We start from the raw sequence: 21667 nt of genomic DNA on the forward strand, positions 1-21667 counted from the left end.
AGGATTAATTCTTACAGAAATAACCAAATTCCTTTTGATCTATGCTGGCAATTTTATTGCATGGATACCTCCTCTCCTCAACATGTTCATTTTTATAACTCCTGTGCATCTATATATCATCATCTCTTGAGAAGCAGTATATTGTGGTAGGGAGAGTATACACTTTGGAGCCAGATGCAAGTTCAAATCCTTTCTCAGCTACTTAATTATCTACGTCATTAGACAAGTTTTTTAAGTCTCAGTTTTCCATCCTAAAAATATTTTAATGATACATTCATAAAATTGAGAATTTGGTTTATAAACAAGTCCATAATAGATGTTTTATAAATTTTAGCCCCTTACTCCTTTCTCTTTTTCAGAATGGCATCTGTCAGTCCATTAATTATCCTCAGAGTCTTGATGTATTTTCATATTGACAATCAGAAACAGGACATAACTTACAACATTTGTGCTGTCTACGGGCCCTTCCATGGCATTTTGGCATTTCACAGATTCTTCTGAATATTTAAATACTGAAATTGTAGGGCGCCTGGGTGGCTCAGTTGGTTAAGCGACTGCCTTCGGCTCAGGTCATGATCCTGGAGTCCCGGGATTGAGTCCCACATAAGGCTCCCTGCTCAGCGGGGGGTCTGCTTCTCCCTCTGACCCTCTTCCCTCTCGTGCTCTCTGTCTCTCATTCTCTCTCTCAAATAAATAAATAAAATCTTTAAATAAATAAATAAATACTGAAATTGTAGTACTGTGGGAAAGACCTACATGGGGAGCTGTGAGACCCAAGACTAGTTTCATTAATGTGAGCAAGTAACTTGGGCTTTATCCCATTGGATTGGGATAATTTCTCATGAAAAATAGGGTGTTAGGGGTGCCTGGGTGGCTCAGTTGGTTAGGCAACTGCCTTCGGCTCAGGTCATGATCCCAGAGTCCTGGGATCCAGTCCCATATCGGGCTCCCGGCTCAGCGGGGAGCCTGCTTCTCCCTCTGACCCTCTCCCCTCTCATGCTGTTTCTCTCTCTCTCTCAAATAAATGAATTTAAAAAAAAATCTTAAAAAAGAAAAATGGGGTGTTAGACAAGATAATTTCTAAGGCTTCTTCTGGGTCCTTGAAATTTTAATTCTAAATTTTGGGGAAGAATTATTTTAGATCATTAGCAATGGGACCCTTGGACCTAGGAATATATCTTATTTGGGAAGGAAAGCTCAAGATAGAAAAGTAAGACAAAATAAGAAAAAGCAGGGGACTGCAAAAAGATCAACCCAGCTAAAAATACCTCTGCTTCCCCATATTCATCCTGCTGTAACTGCCTTAGAATAAAAATGTCTTCCTGTATACAAATTATGTAACAGGATTTCTTATCTCTTATAATATATGTGATCTCAGTATTAGCCCTTCTAGAATATTGTGTCACAAGTAATGGTTTTTCACACTCATGGCAGAGACAATGGTGGTGAGTAGCTGCTCTTTGTTGTCTTATCACTTCTCTGATCAATCTATAGATAGGCTTCCAGCTAGAGGGTTGGGCCTAGAACTGTCAGCAAGATAATCTAAGAATTTTTTTTTTTTTTTTTTAGCTCAATGTTACACTAAGTGAGGTATAGCAGACACCTTTGGGGAATTTGCCTGGTTCACAATTTAACTTTCTGGGAAAGACTGCATCACTGACATTTCTACTTACTTCCATTTTCACATTTGTTTATTCATCAAGAAATAATATTCCTCCTCTAGGCCCGTGTAGAAGCTCTAGCCCCTGGTGAAGGCATCAACTTATAGGGAAAATTTGTTTTTATTTCAGTTCAGTACAAAAGGACTTCTTTGCACTAAGACTAGCTGGCTCTTGCTTTCTTTTATCCACATCATCCTCAGTTTTTCATACAAAACCAGTAAATGATGCCAAGAAAAAGTAATACTTAACATCTCATATTTACTTCCCGTTAACCATTCTATTCAGAAACCTAGGATTCCGACTGAGAGAGACAGAACAAGAGATAGAGAGAAACTTACTTTCCACATAAGAGTTTATTTTCGACAGCCATTTTATTAATATGCCCTTACAAACTGATTTTAAAGCACTGATTCCAATTTTCTAAACTATATATACAAAAGGTCTCCTTCAAAATAGCCCTTCTCCTGTACTAATCAAGAAGAGTACCATATTCTTTTGTAAAAGGCCCTATCTGTATAAGCATATAAATGTTCAAAGAATTCAACATTTCTGTTACTCATCACATGCTATCTTCTATGTCTGTAATGTGATTTTTTCCAACAAAAACAATCATGATTCCAACTATTAAAGAATTAGTGACAATCTAAATAACTTAATGCCTAAGAAATTTAGAGCTGTGATATTTAATCTCTATCTCATTTGGGAGGGTCTCCTTTGAATCTTCCTACTTGGAAAATTTACATCTAACAAATTAAGAATTTTAGTTAGAAACAGATTGCCATTGGGGCGCCTGGGTGGCTCAGTCGTTTAGCGTCTGCCTTCGGCTCGGGTCATGATCCCAGGGTCCTGGGATCAAGCCCTGCATCAGGCTCCCTGCTCTGATGTCTCTCTCTGTCAAATAAATAAATTAAATCTTTAAAAAAAAAAAAAAAGATTGCCATGAATGCCACAAAAAAGTATGATTTCATTTTAATGGAGGCTAATTTATGTAAGACTAAGATACATTAACATTTTTAAATATTTTACTTCAATATTTTAATACTGCATTAATATTTTAACCTTTATGCCCAGTTTTCTCTTTCAGTCAAGTATCATGAATTAGATTTACATCTCAGTTTTTGAGACACATAAATGAGGAAACTGGCACTAGATTTAAACTGACTTATAATTATGAAAACCTTAAGGAAAAAACTTTACAAATTAAAACATCAAGAAAATGACGAACAAAGGCAAAAGAATTACCTGTAATCATTCTAATTAAATCCTTTTAAAAAAACTCCTCACTAATTAGATTAGTAAACATTATAAATCGGAAAGAACTTTATATTATGAACAGAGAGAAAAAGTGAAATGAAACAAAATACAACAGCTTAAACTTACTGGGTTGTCTGTGGAATCGTCAGCCAACTGTAAACCAAAATAGTCACGCTCAGTCAAATCAAGATGCTTGAAGACTATATCCAACAGAACTTGCCCCTGATCATGTTTCTAGAAGAAAAATAAAAGGAAATCAAAACTGGTAGGCAATATACTTTCAGATTTTTGAGCTCCTGAACTTTTGTCCTCTTCTATTAAATTGACAACGGTTTCCACAACAATGATTTGATTAGGGATAAAGAGTTTACATGTTATATACTACTTAAAAATCAGTCTGACTTGGGGATCCTGGCTGGCTCAGTCGGTGGAGTATGCAACTCTTGATCTCTGGGTCATAAGTTTGAGACCCACATTGGGTGTAGAGATTACTAAAAAAATAAACTTAAAAAAAAAAAAAAAACCAACACCACAGTGTAACTTTAGTTCAGATGGTGTAGAGAGCAATATAATAAATATGATGACATTGGGGTGCCTGCCTGGTTGGCTTAGTTAGTTAAGCATCTGACTCTTGATTTTGTCTCAGGTTATGATCTCAGGGTTGTGAGACTTAGCCCCGCTTCAGGCTCTGTGCTGGGTGTGGAGCCTGCTTAAGATTCTCTCTCTCCCTCTCCCTCTGCCCCTTTCCCCCACCTCTCTTTCTTTCTTTCTCTCTCTCTCTCTTTCTCTCTCTCTCGCCCCCACTCTCTAAAATAATAATAATAAAAAAGATAAATAAATGGCATTAAGGAAAACCTTTGATTGAAATGGATTCTGCTTTCAGGCTATTATCACCATATTTTTGTAATTGTATATTATTGCCACATTAACTCATGCATATATCTTTATCATGTATCTTATTGTTTTTATTATTCCATTTAAATCATGACTGAAAAGTGATGCATTCCTGGTATTAACTGTCTTTGTAGGCTGTTAACAAGATGGTCACAGCAATTTCAAAATTCATACCAATACATGACAATGTACAAAAAAACAACCTTCTTTGTAACGTTATCTTACAAAGAACTTTCCTTCATGTTTTATTGGCCAGGCTGATGTAATGTATGGTGATTAACATAACATAATAAAATTAAATTAAAAAAAACTAATGATATACTATATGTTGGCTAATTGAACATAATAAAAAATATATATAAAAGAAAAAAAAGCTACTTGCAAAACTCATCAGTGGCAGAAAATATGCGCTTCAAAGAGTGCTTCACAATGGTAGTTGTCATTCGAATAACATGTAAATATCTTTTATACTGACGCAACTTACCTTCCCCCCCACCCTTCTCCCATTCTCATTAAATTAGTCCAGGATGGAGATCAAGCATTAGTATTTTAAAAAGCTACTAAGGTGAGTCTAACGTATTCTTCTAGAGACAAGATGGAGTAGGGAGAAATCTACTCCCTATACCTCCAACTAAGTGAAACAAAGAAACAAAAAACATTAAAAATAAGAAAACTCTGAAAGGTGAAAAGAAAGTGGAAGCCTGGCTAAGGAACTCCTTTTTTCTTTCCATTTATTTTATTTATTTATTTATTTTAAGATTTTATGTATTTATTTGACACAGAGAGACACATCAAGAGAGGCAACACAAGCAGGGGGAGTGGGAGAGAGAGAATCAGGCTTCCTGCTGAGCAGGAAGCCCGACATGGGGCTCAATTCCAGGACTCTGGGATCTTGACCTAAGCCAAAGGCAGACGCTCAATGACTGAGCCACCCTTCTTTCCATTCCTTTTCATTGAGGTAAAATTCACATAATCTAAAACCAACCATTTTGTACAAATTAGTGGCATTTAGTACACTGACAATACTGTGCGAGCATCACTTCTATCTAGTTCCAAAACATTTTCATCATGCCAAACAAATACCATTCCCATTAAAGAGTATCCCTCCCCACCACCTGGCAACCACTAATGTGCTTCCTGTCTTTATGGATTTATCTATTATGGACATTTCATATAAATGGAACCAAACATATGTAACCTTTTGTGTGTAGCTTCTTTCACTTAGCATACTGTTTCCAAGGTTTATCCATGTTGTATCCACCCTTAGTTTCCCTTTCGTAATGGTTAAATAATACTCCATTATATGGATATATCACAATTTTTCAGTTGATGGCATTTGGATTGTTTCCACTTTTTGGGTACCGTCAATCATGCTACCAAGAATACTGTTTTTTTGGGTAGGTACAAAGTGGAATTGATGGATCATATGGAAATTATGTTTAACTTTCTGAGGTACCATCAAACTCCTGACGATAGCAGCTGTAGCAATTTACATGCCCACCAGCAATGTGTGAAATTCCAATTTCTCTAAATTCTTGTCAACATGTGTTATTCTTTATTCTTTTGATTAAAGCCATCCCAGTAGGTATGAAGTAGTACTTCAATGTGGTCTTGATTTGCATTTCCATAAAAACTAATGATATTGAGGATTCTTTTCATGTGCTTATTGGTCATTTGTAGATCTTTGGAGAAATGTCTAATCAAGTTCTTTGCCTATTTTATTTTCTTTTGGGGGGGAGGGGGAGAGGGAGAGAGAGAATCTTAAGCAGGCTCCATGCTCACCGTGGAGCCTAATGTGGGGGGGCTCAGTCCCACAACCCTGAGATCATGACCTGAGCCAAAATTAAGAGTTAGACACTTAACCAACTGAGAGGCAGGTGCCTCTCTGCCCATTTTAAAAACTGGGTTGATAATCATTTTGTTGTTGAGTTCTATAAGTTCTTTATATTCTGGATACAAATATTTTCTCTCATTTGTAGGTGTCTTGATCATATACTTGGATACACAAAAGTTTTAAATTTTTGTGAAGCCAAATTTATTCATTTATTTCTTTTGATGTTATACCTATGAATTAATTGCCAAATCCAAGGTCATGAAAAATTACCTATGTATTTTCTCCTGAAAGTTTTATGGTTTTAGCTCTTAACATGTAGTTCTTTCACCTTTTGGAGGTTATTTTTATATATGGTAGGTATATACCTAGATAGGGGTGCAACTTCATTCTTTTGCATGTGGGTATTCAGTTGTCCAAGCACCATTTGTTGAAGAAACTATTCTTTCCCCACTGAATGCATCTTGGTAACTTTGTCAAATACCTGTTGACCACATATAATGGATTTATTTCCAAATGAATAGGTTATTTTCTACTCTGAGTCATCAGTTTTGTTTTCATCTCCCATACATCAAAGATTTAGTTCCAGAGATTCCTACAGCCCAGAAATGCCAATAGGCGCTGATGAAAACAGGCCAAGAAAAGCCTCCTTTCATGGGGTGCCTGGGTGGCTCAATCAGTTAAGCTGTGAGTTCAAGCCCTGTGTTGGGCTCCACGTGGAGCCCATAAAACAAACAAACAAATAAACAAACCTACTTTCCCTAGCCAAATGACCAGGAAAACGAGGGTTTCTTCTATTTTCTTTTTAAAGATTTTATTTATTTATTTAATTTGAGAGAGAGGGGGACAGCGAGAGAGAGAAAGAAAGAGAGAGAGAGTGCACACATGCACACGGCGGGGGCGGGGGCAGAGGGAGAGGGATTTAATCTCAAGCAGACTCTGCAACACAGGGCTCAATCCCACGACCCTGAGACCATGACCTGAGTCGAAACCAAGAGTCAGATGCTTAACCAACTGAACCACCCAGGTGCCGATCCTACTCCTGCCAAATCCAATGGAAAAAACTGAGCCCATATCCAGTAGTGCCATGGAAATCAAGTAGAGAGCCTAGAGTTCTACATGCCTCCTGGTACTAGCTGGGAGCCAGTGGGAAGCCTAGTCTACTTTCTGCCAACCAAAACCAAAATCAAGCTGCAAGACTCCTTAGTGGTGGTATCAGCAGTAACTGAGTATATTGTTGAACTTTCACTTTAGCCTCATGGTAACAGGCAGCGTTTGGCTTCCCTCACTAGTGGAGACAGCAGAAGGTGAGAGGGAAGCCTAGACTTCCACTAACACCACCATTCAGCTATAGCACCTGGCATCTATGAAACAAAAAAAAGGAGCATTTGGGAGAGGAGTTAACTATGAAACTTAGAAAAACAGAAAAGAAGAAAGAGCAACAGAGTGGGAGAAACTAGCAAAAATACTCAAGGTACTAAAATGTTGTTACCAATATACAGTTGACTCTTGAACAACCGAGGGGTTAGGGGTGCCAACTTCCACCCCCTGCCCCACAGTTGAAAACCTGTATATAACTCTTGACTCCCCAAAAATTTAACTAGTAATAGCCACCTGGGGACTAGAAGCCTTACTGATAACAAAAAGTCAATTAACACACATTTTATATGTTATATGTATTATATTCTTACAATAAAGTAAGCTAGAGAAAAGAAAATATTAAGTTAAGAAAATCATAAAATAAGATACATTTATGGTACTGTACTATATTTATCTAAAAAATTATGCATATAAATTGACCCATGGAGTTCAAACCCATATTGTTCAAACGTCAACTATACTACTGTAATTTGTATATATAAAACATAATAACAGCAACCATCAAATAAAGCTATGCAAAAAATATACTCTCAAAAGCACTGAAATAAAAGATTCTAAAAAATGTTCACGTAATCTATTAGAAAGGGAAGAAAAAAAACAAATTAAAAAATATAATGACAGAAAGCAAGTAATAAAATAGCACACCTAAGCTCTAACATATAATTACATGAAAGTACATGGTCTAAATAGATGAGTGAAAAGGTAGAGATTAACAGAGCAGGAAAAAACCATGATCTACCTACTAGTTAAAAAAAACTTAAAACTTAAAATATAATAATGTATGTAGACTGAAAGCAAAGGGATAGGAAAAGCTATATCATGCAAACATTAATTTTAAAAAGTACACTTGAGAGCAAATAGTTTTACTAGATGGAAAAAAGGACATTAGAAAATATGCACAAAACAACATAGCTAGAAAACAAATCAAATAAAAATAGAGTGGGAAGATAATTAGAAAATAGAAAACACAAATATAACTGGCAATGTCAAATATTTAGCAACTGCTAGAGTTATTAAATAGAAAATTAGCAAGAATATAGAAGAATTCAACAATACATCAACTAACAGGATCCAATTGACACATATAAGATAGTCTCCAGCCAACATCAGAATACTCATTCTTTTCAATTGTCGATGGAACATTCGTAAGACAAGCCATATCCTGGGTCATTAAATAAACCTTATGAAATTGAAAACTAAAATTAGTGCTCTATAATCATAATGAATTCAATAAAAACAGTAAACAGTAACAGAAAGTTAAGAAAAAATTAGAAAGGAAACACTTGGAAATTAAAGAACACATTTTTCAACATTCCACAGAATAAAGACGACTCAGGGAAATAAAAAAGTACAATAACCTGGAAAAAAGAAAATGACATATCAAAATTTGACTAAAGTAGTGCTGAAAAGAGAATTTATGATCTAAATGTTTACATTAGATAAAAGGAAAGGTCTCAAGTCAATAGCCTGAACTCCCTCCTAAAGAAAACTAGAAAAAAAAGCAAAATAAACAGAAGGAAAGGAGTAAAATACAGGTAAGAGCAGAAATCTATGGAGGGGCACCTGGGTGGTTCAGATGGTTAAGTGTCTGCCTTTGGCTCAGGTCATATCCCTGGGGGTCCTGGGATTGAGCCCCTAGTCAGTCTCCCTAGTCAGGGGAGAGTCTGCATATCCCTCTCTCTCTGCCCCTCCTCCCTCCGCTTATGCATATGCGCTTTCTTCTCTCCCCCTTCCAATAAGTAAATAAAATCTTAAAAAAAAAAAAGAAAGAAATTTCTGGAAATCTAGTTCTTCGAAAAGATCAATAAAATTGAGAAACTTCTAGCAAGAGTGGTAAAAGAAAAAGAAGAATATACAAATTACCAATTATAGAATTAAAAGTAAGGATGACACTACACACTCCAAAAACATTTACAAGGTAAGTAACTAGAAGAAACATATCTATACAATAAATCTATCTGACAATGTGGATGAAATAAACTAATTCCTCAAGAAGAAAAAACTACGAAGCTGAAGGCAGACGTTTAACCGACTGAGTCACCCAGGCACCCCGCATAATTATTTTTTAATGAAATTATACTTAAAAAACAAGCAAAAACCTCTTAAAAACAAACAAACAAGAACACCTCCCCAAAACCGAAGTCTCCTGGGCCTAATGATTTCACTGGAGAAGTCTAAGAAACATTTAAATAAGAATTAAGAACAATTCTACTTGGAGTGCCTGGGTGGCTCAGTCGGTTGAGTGTCCCATTCTTGAGTTCAGCTCAGGTCATGATCTCAGGATCATGGGACTGAGCCCCGCAACTGGCTCCACACTTAGTGTAGAGTCTGCTTGTCCTTCTCCCTCCCACTGCTTGTGCTCTCTCTCAAATAAATAACATCTTTTTAAAAAAATTATATTAAAAAAAGAACAATTCTACTCAACCTACCGCCCCAAAATCAACTCGCTCTATGAAACCAGTATACGCAGACCCCAAAGCCAAAGCCCGAAAAAAGAAAACTATAAGCAAATATTCTTCATTAAAATAAATGCAAAATTCCTCAACAAAATATTAATAGATGGAATTGAGCAATCCTTAAAGGATTACACACAATGACTAAGTAAGGTTTTCCAGAGATGCAAGGCTGGTTCGATGCTCAAAATCAACCAGGTAATGATGCCCTGAAAGCAGTTTCATTGACCTAGTCACCAGCAAAACAACTATTGCTAAGGAAAATAATTTAAAAAACAAACGAAAACACACACAAACCCCAACAATTTAATGTCTCAGGGAATTGTGGTAAGAGCATAAAACAAATGAAACAGCATTTATTCAAAAAACTGTACTAAATCTTGGTAAGAATAGAGTCTGTGGCACTTGAGCCATGATCCACTTTCTCTCTCTTCCTCCCAGGCCAATACTATGCAAGCTCCGTTCCAGTGTGGCCAATAAGATGGGAATTCCTCTATTCTTAGATGTTAGTCAAGGGATACAGAATCTCCACAGAAGAACAGGCCACCAGCATTTCTCATGCATCTCAACTCCGTGTTACAGATTTTAAAACAGAGGATGGTGTGGACAAAAGTTGGAGGCCTCAACACAGCCCTAACTCACAGGGCAAAAACTAGACTCAATCACAGAAAGTAAAAAATACTGAAGCCATAACATAGATGTCTTTGCCCAGAGTCAGAAGAAAGAGTAAGGAAACAGCTGATGGAGAACCCTGACATGTGTCAAAATCCCCAGTAGGCAGAACAGTGACTGCCAAAGAAGGCAATAAAAATATATTTGATAATTGAATAAGTGAGTGACAAAATGGCCTACAGAAAAAAAATTAAGTTTATATGGCTTTCAAGTCCCTTTGCAAGCATTCCTGGTTCTTCAGTTTTTCTGACTTCATAAGAGGACCAGTTAAATAAGGCATTTGAGAAAATCTCTAAAGCACAAGGGATAGTGCATCTTCACAGAAACTTACTGGAAACAGTTCCTTTAAAGATGAAGAAATTGTTCCTAACAGAACTTATCTAGGTTTATCACTAGACCTTTAAATCAGTAACAACTGCCAGGCGAAACTGAGATTCCTGTTGGCAGGCCAAGCACAAGGACAGATGTGTTAGACAAGTTTATAAGAAAACACCAAGCAGCAGCACTACAAAACCTATGGCAGAGAAAAATTCTTTGGAGGGTAGTACAGTAAAATGGAAATAATAAATAGGCCATGTCCTTATTTGGCCAGTTAGTATGTAGCCTTGGGTGAATTCTGTTTCTACCTAGGCCAATTTCATCAACTCTAACCTATAGGAATAGACTAGGTCATCTATGTATTGAGGGAGGAAAGGCCAAATTTAGGCTTCCTGCTTCAACCATAGTTAAGTGTAACTGATCCACTGCACCCACCCACCTACCTACACATACACGTGTGTGTGTGTGTGTGTGTATCTTCACGGCAGAAAAAAAAGTATTCCACACTTTAAAATGTCTGAAAACAACTAAATTAGATGATCTCTGAGATCCCTTACTTCTAAAGATGCTCTCCTGAAGATGAAAAAGAGGAATGTTTTCACGTAAGAAAAAAGACAATTATGTAACAAGTAAGCAAGTTGAAACACTGAAGGCTTGCAGGAAAGAGTTATTTCCATAATGTTTAGGCCAAAGGCATATTGCTCTTAGAGGATGTACTTTGATTATATCCCTGGATGAAGCATACACAATGGAAAAAGATTTTCATTAGGAGTCTAAAGTGAGCAGAGATTCTTAACACACAACATAAACTTTAAGAGATAACATAAACACACACTGATTTTGACAAGAAATGGAGGTAACTTATTGATGGAAAATGTAAAACTTAATAGGGCTTAAGGTTTCTTGTTTTTTCTTTTCTTTTTTTTTTTTTAAGATTTTATTTATTTGTCAGAGGAGAGAGAAAGTGCACAAGCAGGGGGAGCAGCAGACAGAGGGAGAAGCAATCTCCCCGTTGAGCAAGGAACCTGATGTGGGATTCAATCCCAGGACTCCAGGATCATGACCTGAGCTGAAGGCAGACGCTTAACCAAGTGAGCCACCCAGGCATCTCAATAGCTTCTTTATTCTGCCTGGAATGAATTTATAAAACAAGAGGAGGGAAACAATATTATGGTACTTCAAATATAAACTATGCCTTCTACAGTTAAAAAACTGCTTTTTTTTTCTATACAGAAGTCAGAAAAAGGTTTTGCATAAAGAGAAAGAACCTCAAGAAGTAAGAATTATGGCTAGCAAAGTGAGTAATAATTAACAAGAGAGATAGCCAACACTTACTGTCAACACTTACAAGCCAATACTTGCTATGTCAGACACTATTGTAAGTGAACGTGTATTGATTCATTTAATTATCATAACAACCCTATGAGGTAGGTCCTATTAAGACTCTTTGAAGATGAAGAAACTGAGACACAGAAAACAAACACAGATTTCTAAAGATCACACAGGTAGTAGCAGAACTTATATTCTACCCAGATTATCTGGCCCAAGAGCCTATGTTTACAGCCATCATAAAAATACTTTGTTTTATAGAATTATTTTGCCGTTATCAACAATGGAAGACTATTTATACTTTGTCTTCCCATGTGAAAGGAACATTTTTTAAGCTGAAAATACACAATTGCTTTGTATAACCCATTTAAAAATACCAACTTTCCTTTCCAGCAATATGGCAGAGTAGATAATCTAAGAACTCTCTGCAACAAAATCCCTAGAGATGCTGGATAAAATGTAATAAACATTCTTTTAATTTGTACAGCTGGGCTGAAAAGAAGCCTAAAGCATGGAGAAAGGAGGAAATAGAAAACTTAAAAGCTGTGCTAGGACTACCATGGAAAGGCTTGTTAAAGAATGAGGAGTCATGTTGCCTGGATGGCTAAGTCGGTTGAGTAGCTGGCTCTTCAGTTCAGCTTGGGTTGTGATTTTGGGGTTGTGGGATTGAGCCCCAGGTCAGGCTCCTCGATCAGCAGGGAGGAGATTCACTCCTTCTCTCTCTACCCCTACCCCCGCCCATTCATGTGCCCATGCGTGCTCTCTCTGTAAAATAAATAAAAATTAAAAAAAAAAAAAAAGAATAAGCAGTCTAAGTTTATCACACACAGGTGAGACAATGAGTAGGACACGGGCTCAAATAAGGTGAGATACAGAACTAAGACTTTCCCACCAAAACTCCAAACTTGGATGGTGACATTTATTAATGAAAGGCAGACTAAGGGAGAAAAAATCCTCCCACCAGCCCAGGATGAAATTAAAGAAGTTTTTCTGCCTCTACCTGAGATCCAGATGAAGAGGAAAAGTCTACCCTGAAAATTCACAAACACAAGGCTGCCCTCACATGGGTCTAAAGTTTGAGTTTATACCATCTTTTGCTTGTAGATTCCCAAAGGTGAATAATTATGATCAAATATTAGTCCAGGGTAAAAACAAAACATCCTTCAAGGAACACATCTTTAACCCAGACTACAGATGATTCCCAGAGATAACGCTTATCTGAAAACAAGGTCACAATCCAAAATTATAAAACACCAGTGGAATCAAGAGCAAAGGTCAGGAAAGCTGAATTACATTCCTTTTAAAACTTCAAATAAAAGAACTATAAAAACTATAAACTTAATGAGTAAAAACATTAAAAATATAATAGGATTTTCTCTATCCAATACAAATACTTACTATAAAAAAGCTAAAGTAATTAAGACAGTGTGGATTGGCAAAGACAGATGAAAAGATCATTAGTATAGGGGGAAAAGGCCAGAAAACAGACCCACACAAACTTTATTTCCAACAGACTACTACTAGAGGGCACTGAGAAAAGGAAGTTTTTTTCAGTAAGATGCCAGTGAACAAACCAGATATCCATAAGGAAAGAATAAAAGTTAACCCAAATCAACACTTCACCATACTCCCAAATTACTTTGGGAAAAGTAATTACTTTGAAAAAATTAAGGACATGCAAGCCTCTAATAAGACTAACAATAAAAAAATTAACAACAAGAACAAAAATGCAAAATAGAACCACATAGAGCATTTGGACCTAAAACTATGAAAGAAAATCAGTAAGGCACATACAGCATTACTAAATCTGTGAAGTTCTAACCTTCAAAGAATACATAATCTCCATTTACCTGAACTATTTCAAAGAACAGAAAAGCAGGGAATGTTACCCAATTACTCTTATTCTAATTCAAGAGAGAATAATAACAGTAAAAGAACATATAAAGGCAAATCACATTAATGAATAGAGATGCAAAAATCTCAAAAAAAAAAAAATACTAGCAAACAATTTGGCATCACGACAAAAAAAGGTTCAAAGATTTTGTGGAGGATTTAATATCACAAAAGCTATACATATAATTAATAATTTAACATTAACAGAATGAAGGAGAAAAAGCACACAAATAACTCCTTACTCAAAGCGGGAAAAAGTAAAATGAAACTACATAAATTTTGCTGTAACAAAACACAAAGAAGGGCATTAGATAAAAGGGGGTCAATTCAAAAAGAAAATATAACATTCATAAATATTTACTCACCCAACATAGGAGCACCTAAATATATAGAGCAAATACTAACAGACAAAAAGGGAGAAACAGACAATAACACAATAATAGTAGGGAACTTTAATACCCCACTGGAAAGACTGATCAACCAGACAGAAAATCGATAAGGAAAGAGCAGCCTTAAACACCACATTAAACCAGATTAACTCAGTAGGTATGTATAGAACATTTCATCCAAAAGATGCAAAACACACATTCTTTTCAAGTGCACATGGAATATTCTCTAGGATAAATCATATGTTGGCCCATAAAACAAGTCTCAATAAATTCAAGAAGACTAAAATCATATCAAGCATCTTTTCTAGCCTCAACAGTATAAAACTAGAAATCAATTACAAGAAGAAAACAGGCAAAAACACAAACACGTGTAGACTAAAAAACACGCTACTAAACAAACCATGGGTCAACAAAGAAATCAAAAAAGAAAGAAAAAACACCTTGAGACAAATGAAAATGGAAACATAACTTTCAAAAATCCATGGGATGCAGCAAAAACAGTTCTAAGAGGAAAGTTGATAGTGATAAAGGCCTACCTAAAGAAACAAGAAAAATCCCAGATACACAATTTAATCTTACACCTAAATGAACCAGAAAAAGAAGAACAAAGAAAGCTCAAAAAGTTAGCAGAAGGAAGGAAATAGTAAAGATCAGAGCAGAAATAAATGAAACGGGCGCCTGGGTGGGCTCAGTCGTTAAGCATCTGCCTTCCACTCAGGTCATGATCCCAGGGTCCTGGGGTGAGTCCCGCATTGGGCTCCCTGCTGAGCAGGAAGCCTGATTCTCCCTCTCCTCTCCCTCTGCCCCTATCCCCCCCTTGTGCGCTCTCTTGTGCTCTCTCTCTCAAATAAATAAAATCTTGAAAGAAAGAAAGAGAGAGAGAGAAAGAAAGAAAGAAAAAAATGAAACAGAGACTTCAAAAAACAATAGAAAAGATCAATGAAACTAACAGGCTCTTTGAAAAGATATAAATCTCTAATGAGACCCATGCAAAAAAAAAAAAAAAGAGGGCCCGAATGATTAAGTTACAATTTACCCTGCAGGAATAAAAAGGATAACAGACTACTATGAACAAGTATGCAAACAAATTGTAAAACCTAGAAGAAATGGATAAATTCCTAGAACAATGACTTACAAAGATCGAATCACAAAGAAATAAAAAATTTGAATAGACTAATTACAAGTATTGAAATTAAATCTGTAATTTAAAAACTCCTAAAACCCTAATGCCATGACCAGATGGCTTCAGAGATGAATTCTACGAAACTTTAAAAAGTCAGTACCTAGCCTTCTCAAATTATTCAAAAAAACGAAGAGGAAGGAATGCTTCCAAAATCATTTTATGGAGCCAGATTTCCCAAAACCAAAATGAGACAAAGACACCACCAAAACAAACAAAACAAACATGTTGATATCCTTGATGAACACAGATGGAAAATTCCTCAACAGAAGGTATCAGCAAACTGAATTCAACAATATATTAAAAGGATCGGGGGTGCCTGGGTGGCTCAGACGGGTTAAGCGTCTGCCTTCCGCTCAGGTCATGATCCTGGGGTCCTGGGATGGAGCCCCACATCGGGCTCCCTGCTCAGCAGGGAGCCTGATTCTCCCTCTCCCTCTGCCTGCCGCTCCCCCTGCTTGTACTCTCTCTCTAATAAAAAATTTAAAAATCTTAAAAAAAAAAAAAAGATCATAACCAGGACTAAATGGGATTTATTACAAGGATGCAAGAATAATTCAACACCTGTAAATCAATCAAAGTGATGCACCACATCAACAAAGGATGAAAATCATACGGGCATCTCAGTAGATGCAGAAAAAGCACTTGACAAAATTCAACATCTACTTATGATAGAAAGTCTCAACATTAAGTGGGCATAGAAGAAACATACATAATAAAGGCTACATATGAAAAACCCACAACTAACATCATACTCAATGTTGAAAAGCTTTTCCAAGATAAGGATTAAGACAAGGATAACCACTCTAATCTGTTACTGAGCTAGTATTTTTACACTTGATCTTAGCCAAAAGGCCGAGAAGCGATGAGCTAGTATTTTTAAAAGAAGCAGAAACAACCCTCCAAAACAAAGTGAAATCAGGAAGCCTAGCTATTCAAAAATACTAAAGTCAGTTTCCAGCCCTTATGCTTTCTAGCTTCTAATTTAACCAAAGGAACATATGGGAATGAAAAGTGATACCAGGATCCATGCAGGCTGGAAATACAAGAGATCCACAAACTTTATACTGGTAAAAGTAAATAACAACAACAACAATCATACCATGCAGAATGGCACAGAAAAATACAAGAAATTGAAAAGTAAAAGTACAACTTGCCTACCTGGTCAGAATTCATCCTACAATGTGGTCTAAGAACCCCAAGTGAAAAAATACAAGAGATCCTGGGATGATGGTACCCCCAACTCACTGGCAAAAGCACGTAAAAGTCTTCTCTGGAAAAAAGCAATTTTCAACCGGGACTCAAACAGAGATTGGCAGGCAGAGAAAATATAAAATATATGACCTAACTATATGCTGTCTCCAAGAAACTCCAAATATAAAGATCTGTTAGGTTGAAAGTAAATGATGGAAAAGATATAAGATGTAAACATTAATCAAAAGAAAGGATGAGTGTCCACATTAATATCAGATAAAATAGACTTATGAGAAAAAAAATTTACCAGAGACAAAGCAGACATTTTAGAATGACAAGAGTTAATCCACTACTGGGATACAAAAGTCCTAAATGTGTAACTAAAACAATATTGATAAAGAAAAACAAATGTTAAGATACATTTCTCAGTTTCAAAACTTATTATGGAACTATGGAATCAAGACAATATTGTGTTCATATAAGGGGAGACACTGGAATAGAAGAGAATATAAAACTGAGAGTCCAGAAATAAAGTCTTACATTTACTGTGGACTGGTTTGTTACAAGGGTGTCAAGACAACTCAAATGGGAATGATTTTGTCCTTTCACACTCTTACACCATACACAAAAATAAACTCAAAATGGATTAAAGAGGGACGCCTGGGTGGCTCAGTCGGTTAAGTGTCTGCCTTTGGCTCAGGTCATGATCCCAGGGTCCTGTGATTGAGCCCCACATTGAGCTCAGCAGGGAGCCTGCTTCTCCCTCCCCCTCTGCCCCACTCCCTGCTCTTGCTTGCTCTCTCTCAAATAAATAAATATAAAATATTTTAAAAAATGGATTAAAGACCTAAATATGTGACCTGAAACCATAAAAATCCTGAGAGGACAGGCAGTAATTTCTCTGATATTAGCCGTAGCAACATTTTTCTAGATATGTCTCCTGAGACAAGGAAATAAAAGCTAAAATAAACTATTAGGACTACATCAAAATAAAAAGCTTCTGCACAGCAAAGGAAACAATCAACAAAACTAAAAGGCAACCTACTGAATGGGAGGCTGTATTTGCAAATGACATATCCCATAAAGGGTTAGTATCCAAAATATTTTAAAAAATGATACAACTCAACAGCGAAAATAATCCAATTAAAATATTGGCGAAAGATGTGAATAGGCATTTCTCAAAAGACATACAGATGGCCAACAGACATGTGAAAAGATTCTCAACATCACTCATCATTTGAATGCAAATCATAGCTAAAATTAAAAACACACTCTCTCCTGCTCTCTCTCTCAAAAAAAAAAAAGGATACATGCACCCCTATATTTATTGCAGCATTATTTACTTAGCCAAATTATGGAAGCAGTCCAAGTGTCCACTGATAAGTCAATGGATAAAGAAGAGGTGGTGTGTGTACACACACACACACACACACACACAGAGGAATATTATTCACCCGGAAAAAGGAATGAAATCTTGCCATGTGCAACAACATGCATGGTGCCAGAGCGTATAATACTAAGTGAAATAAGTCAGAGAAAGACAAATAATGTGTGATTTCACTCATATGCAGAATTTAAGAAACAAAACAAATGAGCAAAGGGGAAAAAGAAAGAGAGAGGCACAAACCAAGAAACAGACTCTTAACTATAGAGAACAAACTGATGGTTACCAGAGGGGAGGGGGGTGGGGGGTGGGGAGTGAAACAGATGATGGGGATTAAAAGTACTCTTATTGTGATGAGCACCTGGGAATGTACAGAATTGCTGAATCACTATGTTGTACACATGAAACTAATATAACACTGTATGTTAACTAGACTGAAATTAAAAACTTAATTTAAAAAATGGTGCTGGGACAAATGGATATCTACATGCAAAAGAATGAAATTGGATCCCTACCTCTCGCCATATAAAAAGTGAACTCTAAATGGACCAAAGGCATAAAATTAATAGTTACAACTATAAAAGACTCGGAAAAAAACAGGAATAAATCTTTGTGACCACGGCAAAGGAAATGGTATTTTAGATAGGACACCAAAAGCATGTGACAAAAGCAAAAAAGAAATTGTAATTCATTAAAGATAAAAACTTCTGTGTTTCAAAAAAGGATACCATTAAGAAAATGAAAAGACAACCCACAGCATGAGAGAAAATATTTGTAAATCATTTATCTGATGAGTGACACGAATCTAGAATATATAAAGAATTCTTGAAACTCAGTGATAAAAAGGCAAATAATTATAAAATGAGCATGGAATGTGAATAGACATTTCTACAAAGAAGATATACAAAAGGCCAGTAAACTCATGAAAAAATTAAAAGTTAAAAGACAGAAAAAATATACAGAAAGCAAATACCAATCAAAGAAACCTGGTAGGAATTCTTATATCAAATAATATAGATTTTTAAAAACATTGCTAAGTATCAAGAAAATCATTATATTACGTAACGATAAAAGGTGCAATTTGCCAAAACAATATACCAATTCTTAACTTCTATGCACCAAATAGAGTAGTTCCAAAAATACAGTGTAAGCCACAGTAAAAAAACAAATACCACCTCATACCTACTATGATAGCTATAATTTTTTTAAAAAGTGGAAAATAACAAGTGTTGGCAAATACATGGAGAAATTGGAGCTCTTACACATTGTTGGTCGAATGTGAAACAGTGCAGCCACTATGGAGAACAATTTTGCGGTTCCTCAAAAGCTAAAAAAAATTATTGCATGATCCAGCATTTACATTCCTGGGTATATACCCCATGGAATTGAAAACAGGGACTTTAGAATAGATACTTGTATGCTAATATTCATTGCAGCATTATTCACAAGAGGTGGAAGGTGAAAACAATCCAAGTGTCCATCAACAGTTGAACGGACATACAAAATGTGGTATATCTATACAATGGAACATTTTTCAAGAATAAAAATGAAGTTCTGATACATGCTACATGGAATCTTGAAACATTATGCTAAATGAAACAAGCCATACATAAAAGAACAGATATTATATGATTCCACTTAGATATCTAAAATAGGCAAATCCACAGATTTGGTGTCAGGGGAAAATGGGAAGTTACTGCTTAATGATTACAGGGTTTCTGTTTGGAGTGATGAAAAAGTTTTGGAAACAGTGGTGATGATTGCAAAGCAGTGTGACTGTAACCAATGCAAATGAACTGTATACTCAAAAATGGTTAAAGTGGTCAATTTTATGGTATATATATTACAATATTCAAAAATTAATACTGCAATATACCAAAACCCACTGATTTGTACAATAAAAAAGATGAACTGTACTCTTTAAACATGGAAGTGTATCTCAATAAAGCTGTTAAAGCATACATAGTATAAAGTTGACAGGTCCTACAAAGAGGAATTGACAAGTATTTCCCACGCAGGAGATTTTAGCAAAAGTCAACAAAATTACTGGCAAACCACAGAAAGAGTGAGGTTAAAAACCGGAAATGTAAATGATCAATAATTATATGGGAAACACCACCACCAAAGCACAATAAAGTGGTAGACAGTGAACATTTTTGTCTTGTTTCCAGTTAGGGGAAAACTTTCAGTATTTCATTTCTAGGTACGATGTATGCCTTAGGTATTTGTAAATATCTTTTAGCAGTTTACAGAAATTCTTTCCTATTTCTAGTGCACTAAGTTTTTGTTTTTTAATACATTGGGGAATTGATCACATGGATTTTTTCCTTTATACTTTACATTCTCGAAATTAACCTAACTTGGTATAAACACCTAAAGAGTGTTTTTGTATATGCATATATAGTTTTAATTTGTTAATAATTATTTGTGTGGAAATTTTGCAAATTTGTTCATATTAGTCTATAATACTCCTTTATTATATCATAATCTAACTAGCTGTTAATATGAAAGTTATGCTGGTTTTGCAAAATGAGCTGTGAACTGTTACTTCTCTTTTTATTCATTGGAAGAGTGAGATTGGTGTTATTTTTTTAAATGCTGAAAAAATTAATTAGTGGAAGGTAAAACCACAATACTACAACACAAGCATCAAAATGGCTAAAATGTAAAAGTATCAAATGCTGTAATGTAATGAGCACTGGGTGTTATATAAGACTGATGAATCACTGAACTCTACCTTTGAAGCTTATAGTACACTATATGTCAATTAACTGAATTTAAATTTTAAAAAATGGTAAATAGAAATTAAAAAATAAAAAATAAAATAAAAAATTTAAAAATGGTAAAAAAAAAAATAATAATAATAAAAATACCAAGTGTTGGTGAGGATGTAGAACACATGTAACTCTCAAAAACTGCTGATGGAAGTGTACATGCAAATACAACCACTCTGGAAAACTGTTTCACAGTATCTGACCCAGCTTTTCCACTCTTAGATATTTGCCCAACAGAAGTATGTATATATATTCACAAATATATATATGTGTAAGAATTGTTTAGAGCTGCAGTATTCATAGTAGCCCCACAGTGTAAACAAACCAAGGGTCCAAAAACAATGGATTGCATGAACTCCGGTATACTTGTACAATGATATCTCACTATCTTTTGTTTTATGGCAAACACCCCAAAATATTTTTTAAGAAGTATTAGTATCTCTCATGCTTCTGTGGGTTGATGAGCCCAGCTTTGGTTCTTACTTGTGGTTCCAGTTAGACAGCAGCTAATAAATTCAGCTGAAGTTTGACAGTACCGTGATATACAAAATGGCTCACGCACATTGTTGGCAACTGGTACTGACTGTTGGCTAAAATATCAGCTGGGACTGTTAACGAGAGAGCCTACATATATGGCCTCTCCATATGGTATAGACTTCTCACAGCATGACAGCTGGATTCTCAGACTGTTCCAAGAGTGTGAGTCCTAAGAGACCCAACTAGAAGGTGGAAGGCTTCATGTTACTGGTAGTCACAAAGAGTCTCTTTACTGCCATGGACAAAAATGAATCACATAGACCAGGCAAAATTCAGGGGTGAGGAATTCTGCAACAGTGTGAATACTAAGAGGTATAGTCCACTGGGGGACCATTTTTGGAGAATAGCTACCAGAAATGGAATAGTATACAGAAAAGGGGGGAGGGTAGTTAGGTTGAACTATATATGAAACTGCTGACACTGACTTACAAAAACAGCAATTTCAAATGATTTATTCTAGTAACAGTAAAAAACAAACAAAACTAATCTGTCAGTCTGGTGACCACTTTGGGCAAGTAGTGAAA

General features: G+C 35.8%; 1 protein-coding gene across 6 annotated transcripts in view; it reads right to left on the reverse strand.

The window, feature by feature from the left end:
- PTPN4 (protein tyrosine phosphatase non-receptor type 4) overlaps nt 1–21667 on the reverse strand; it is a 233895-nt gene that overhangs the window by 141399 nt on the left and 70829 nt on the right. For all 6 annotated transcript variants that reach the window (XM_045869013.3, XM_064586413.1, XM_045869010.3 and 3 more), the window contains one exon: nt 3042–3149. In XM_045869013.3, the coding sequence (XP_045724969.1) occupies nt 3042–3149 (108 nt within the window). The remainder of the gene's footprint in view (nt 1–3041; nt 3150–21667) is intronic.

Source organism: Mirounga angustirostris, unplaced genomic scaffold (assembly GCF_029215605.1).
Source record: "Mirounga angustirostris isolate CCGP_5_RB_7025 unplaced genomic scaffold, mMirAng1.0.hap1 SCAF_3, whole genome shotgun sequence".
Classification (NCBI taxonomy): Eukaryota; Metazoa; Chordata; class Mammalia; order Carnivora; family Phocidae; genus Mirounga; species Mirounga angustirostris.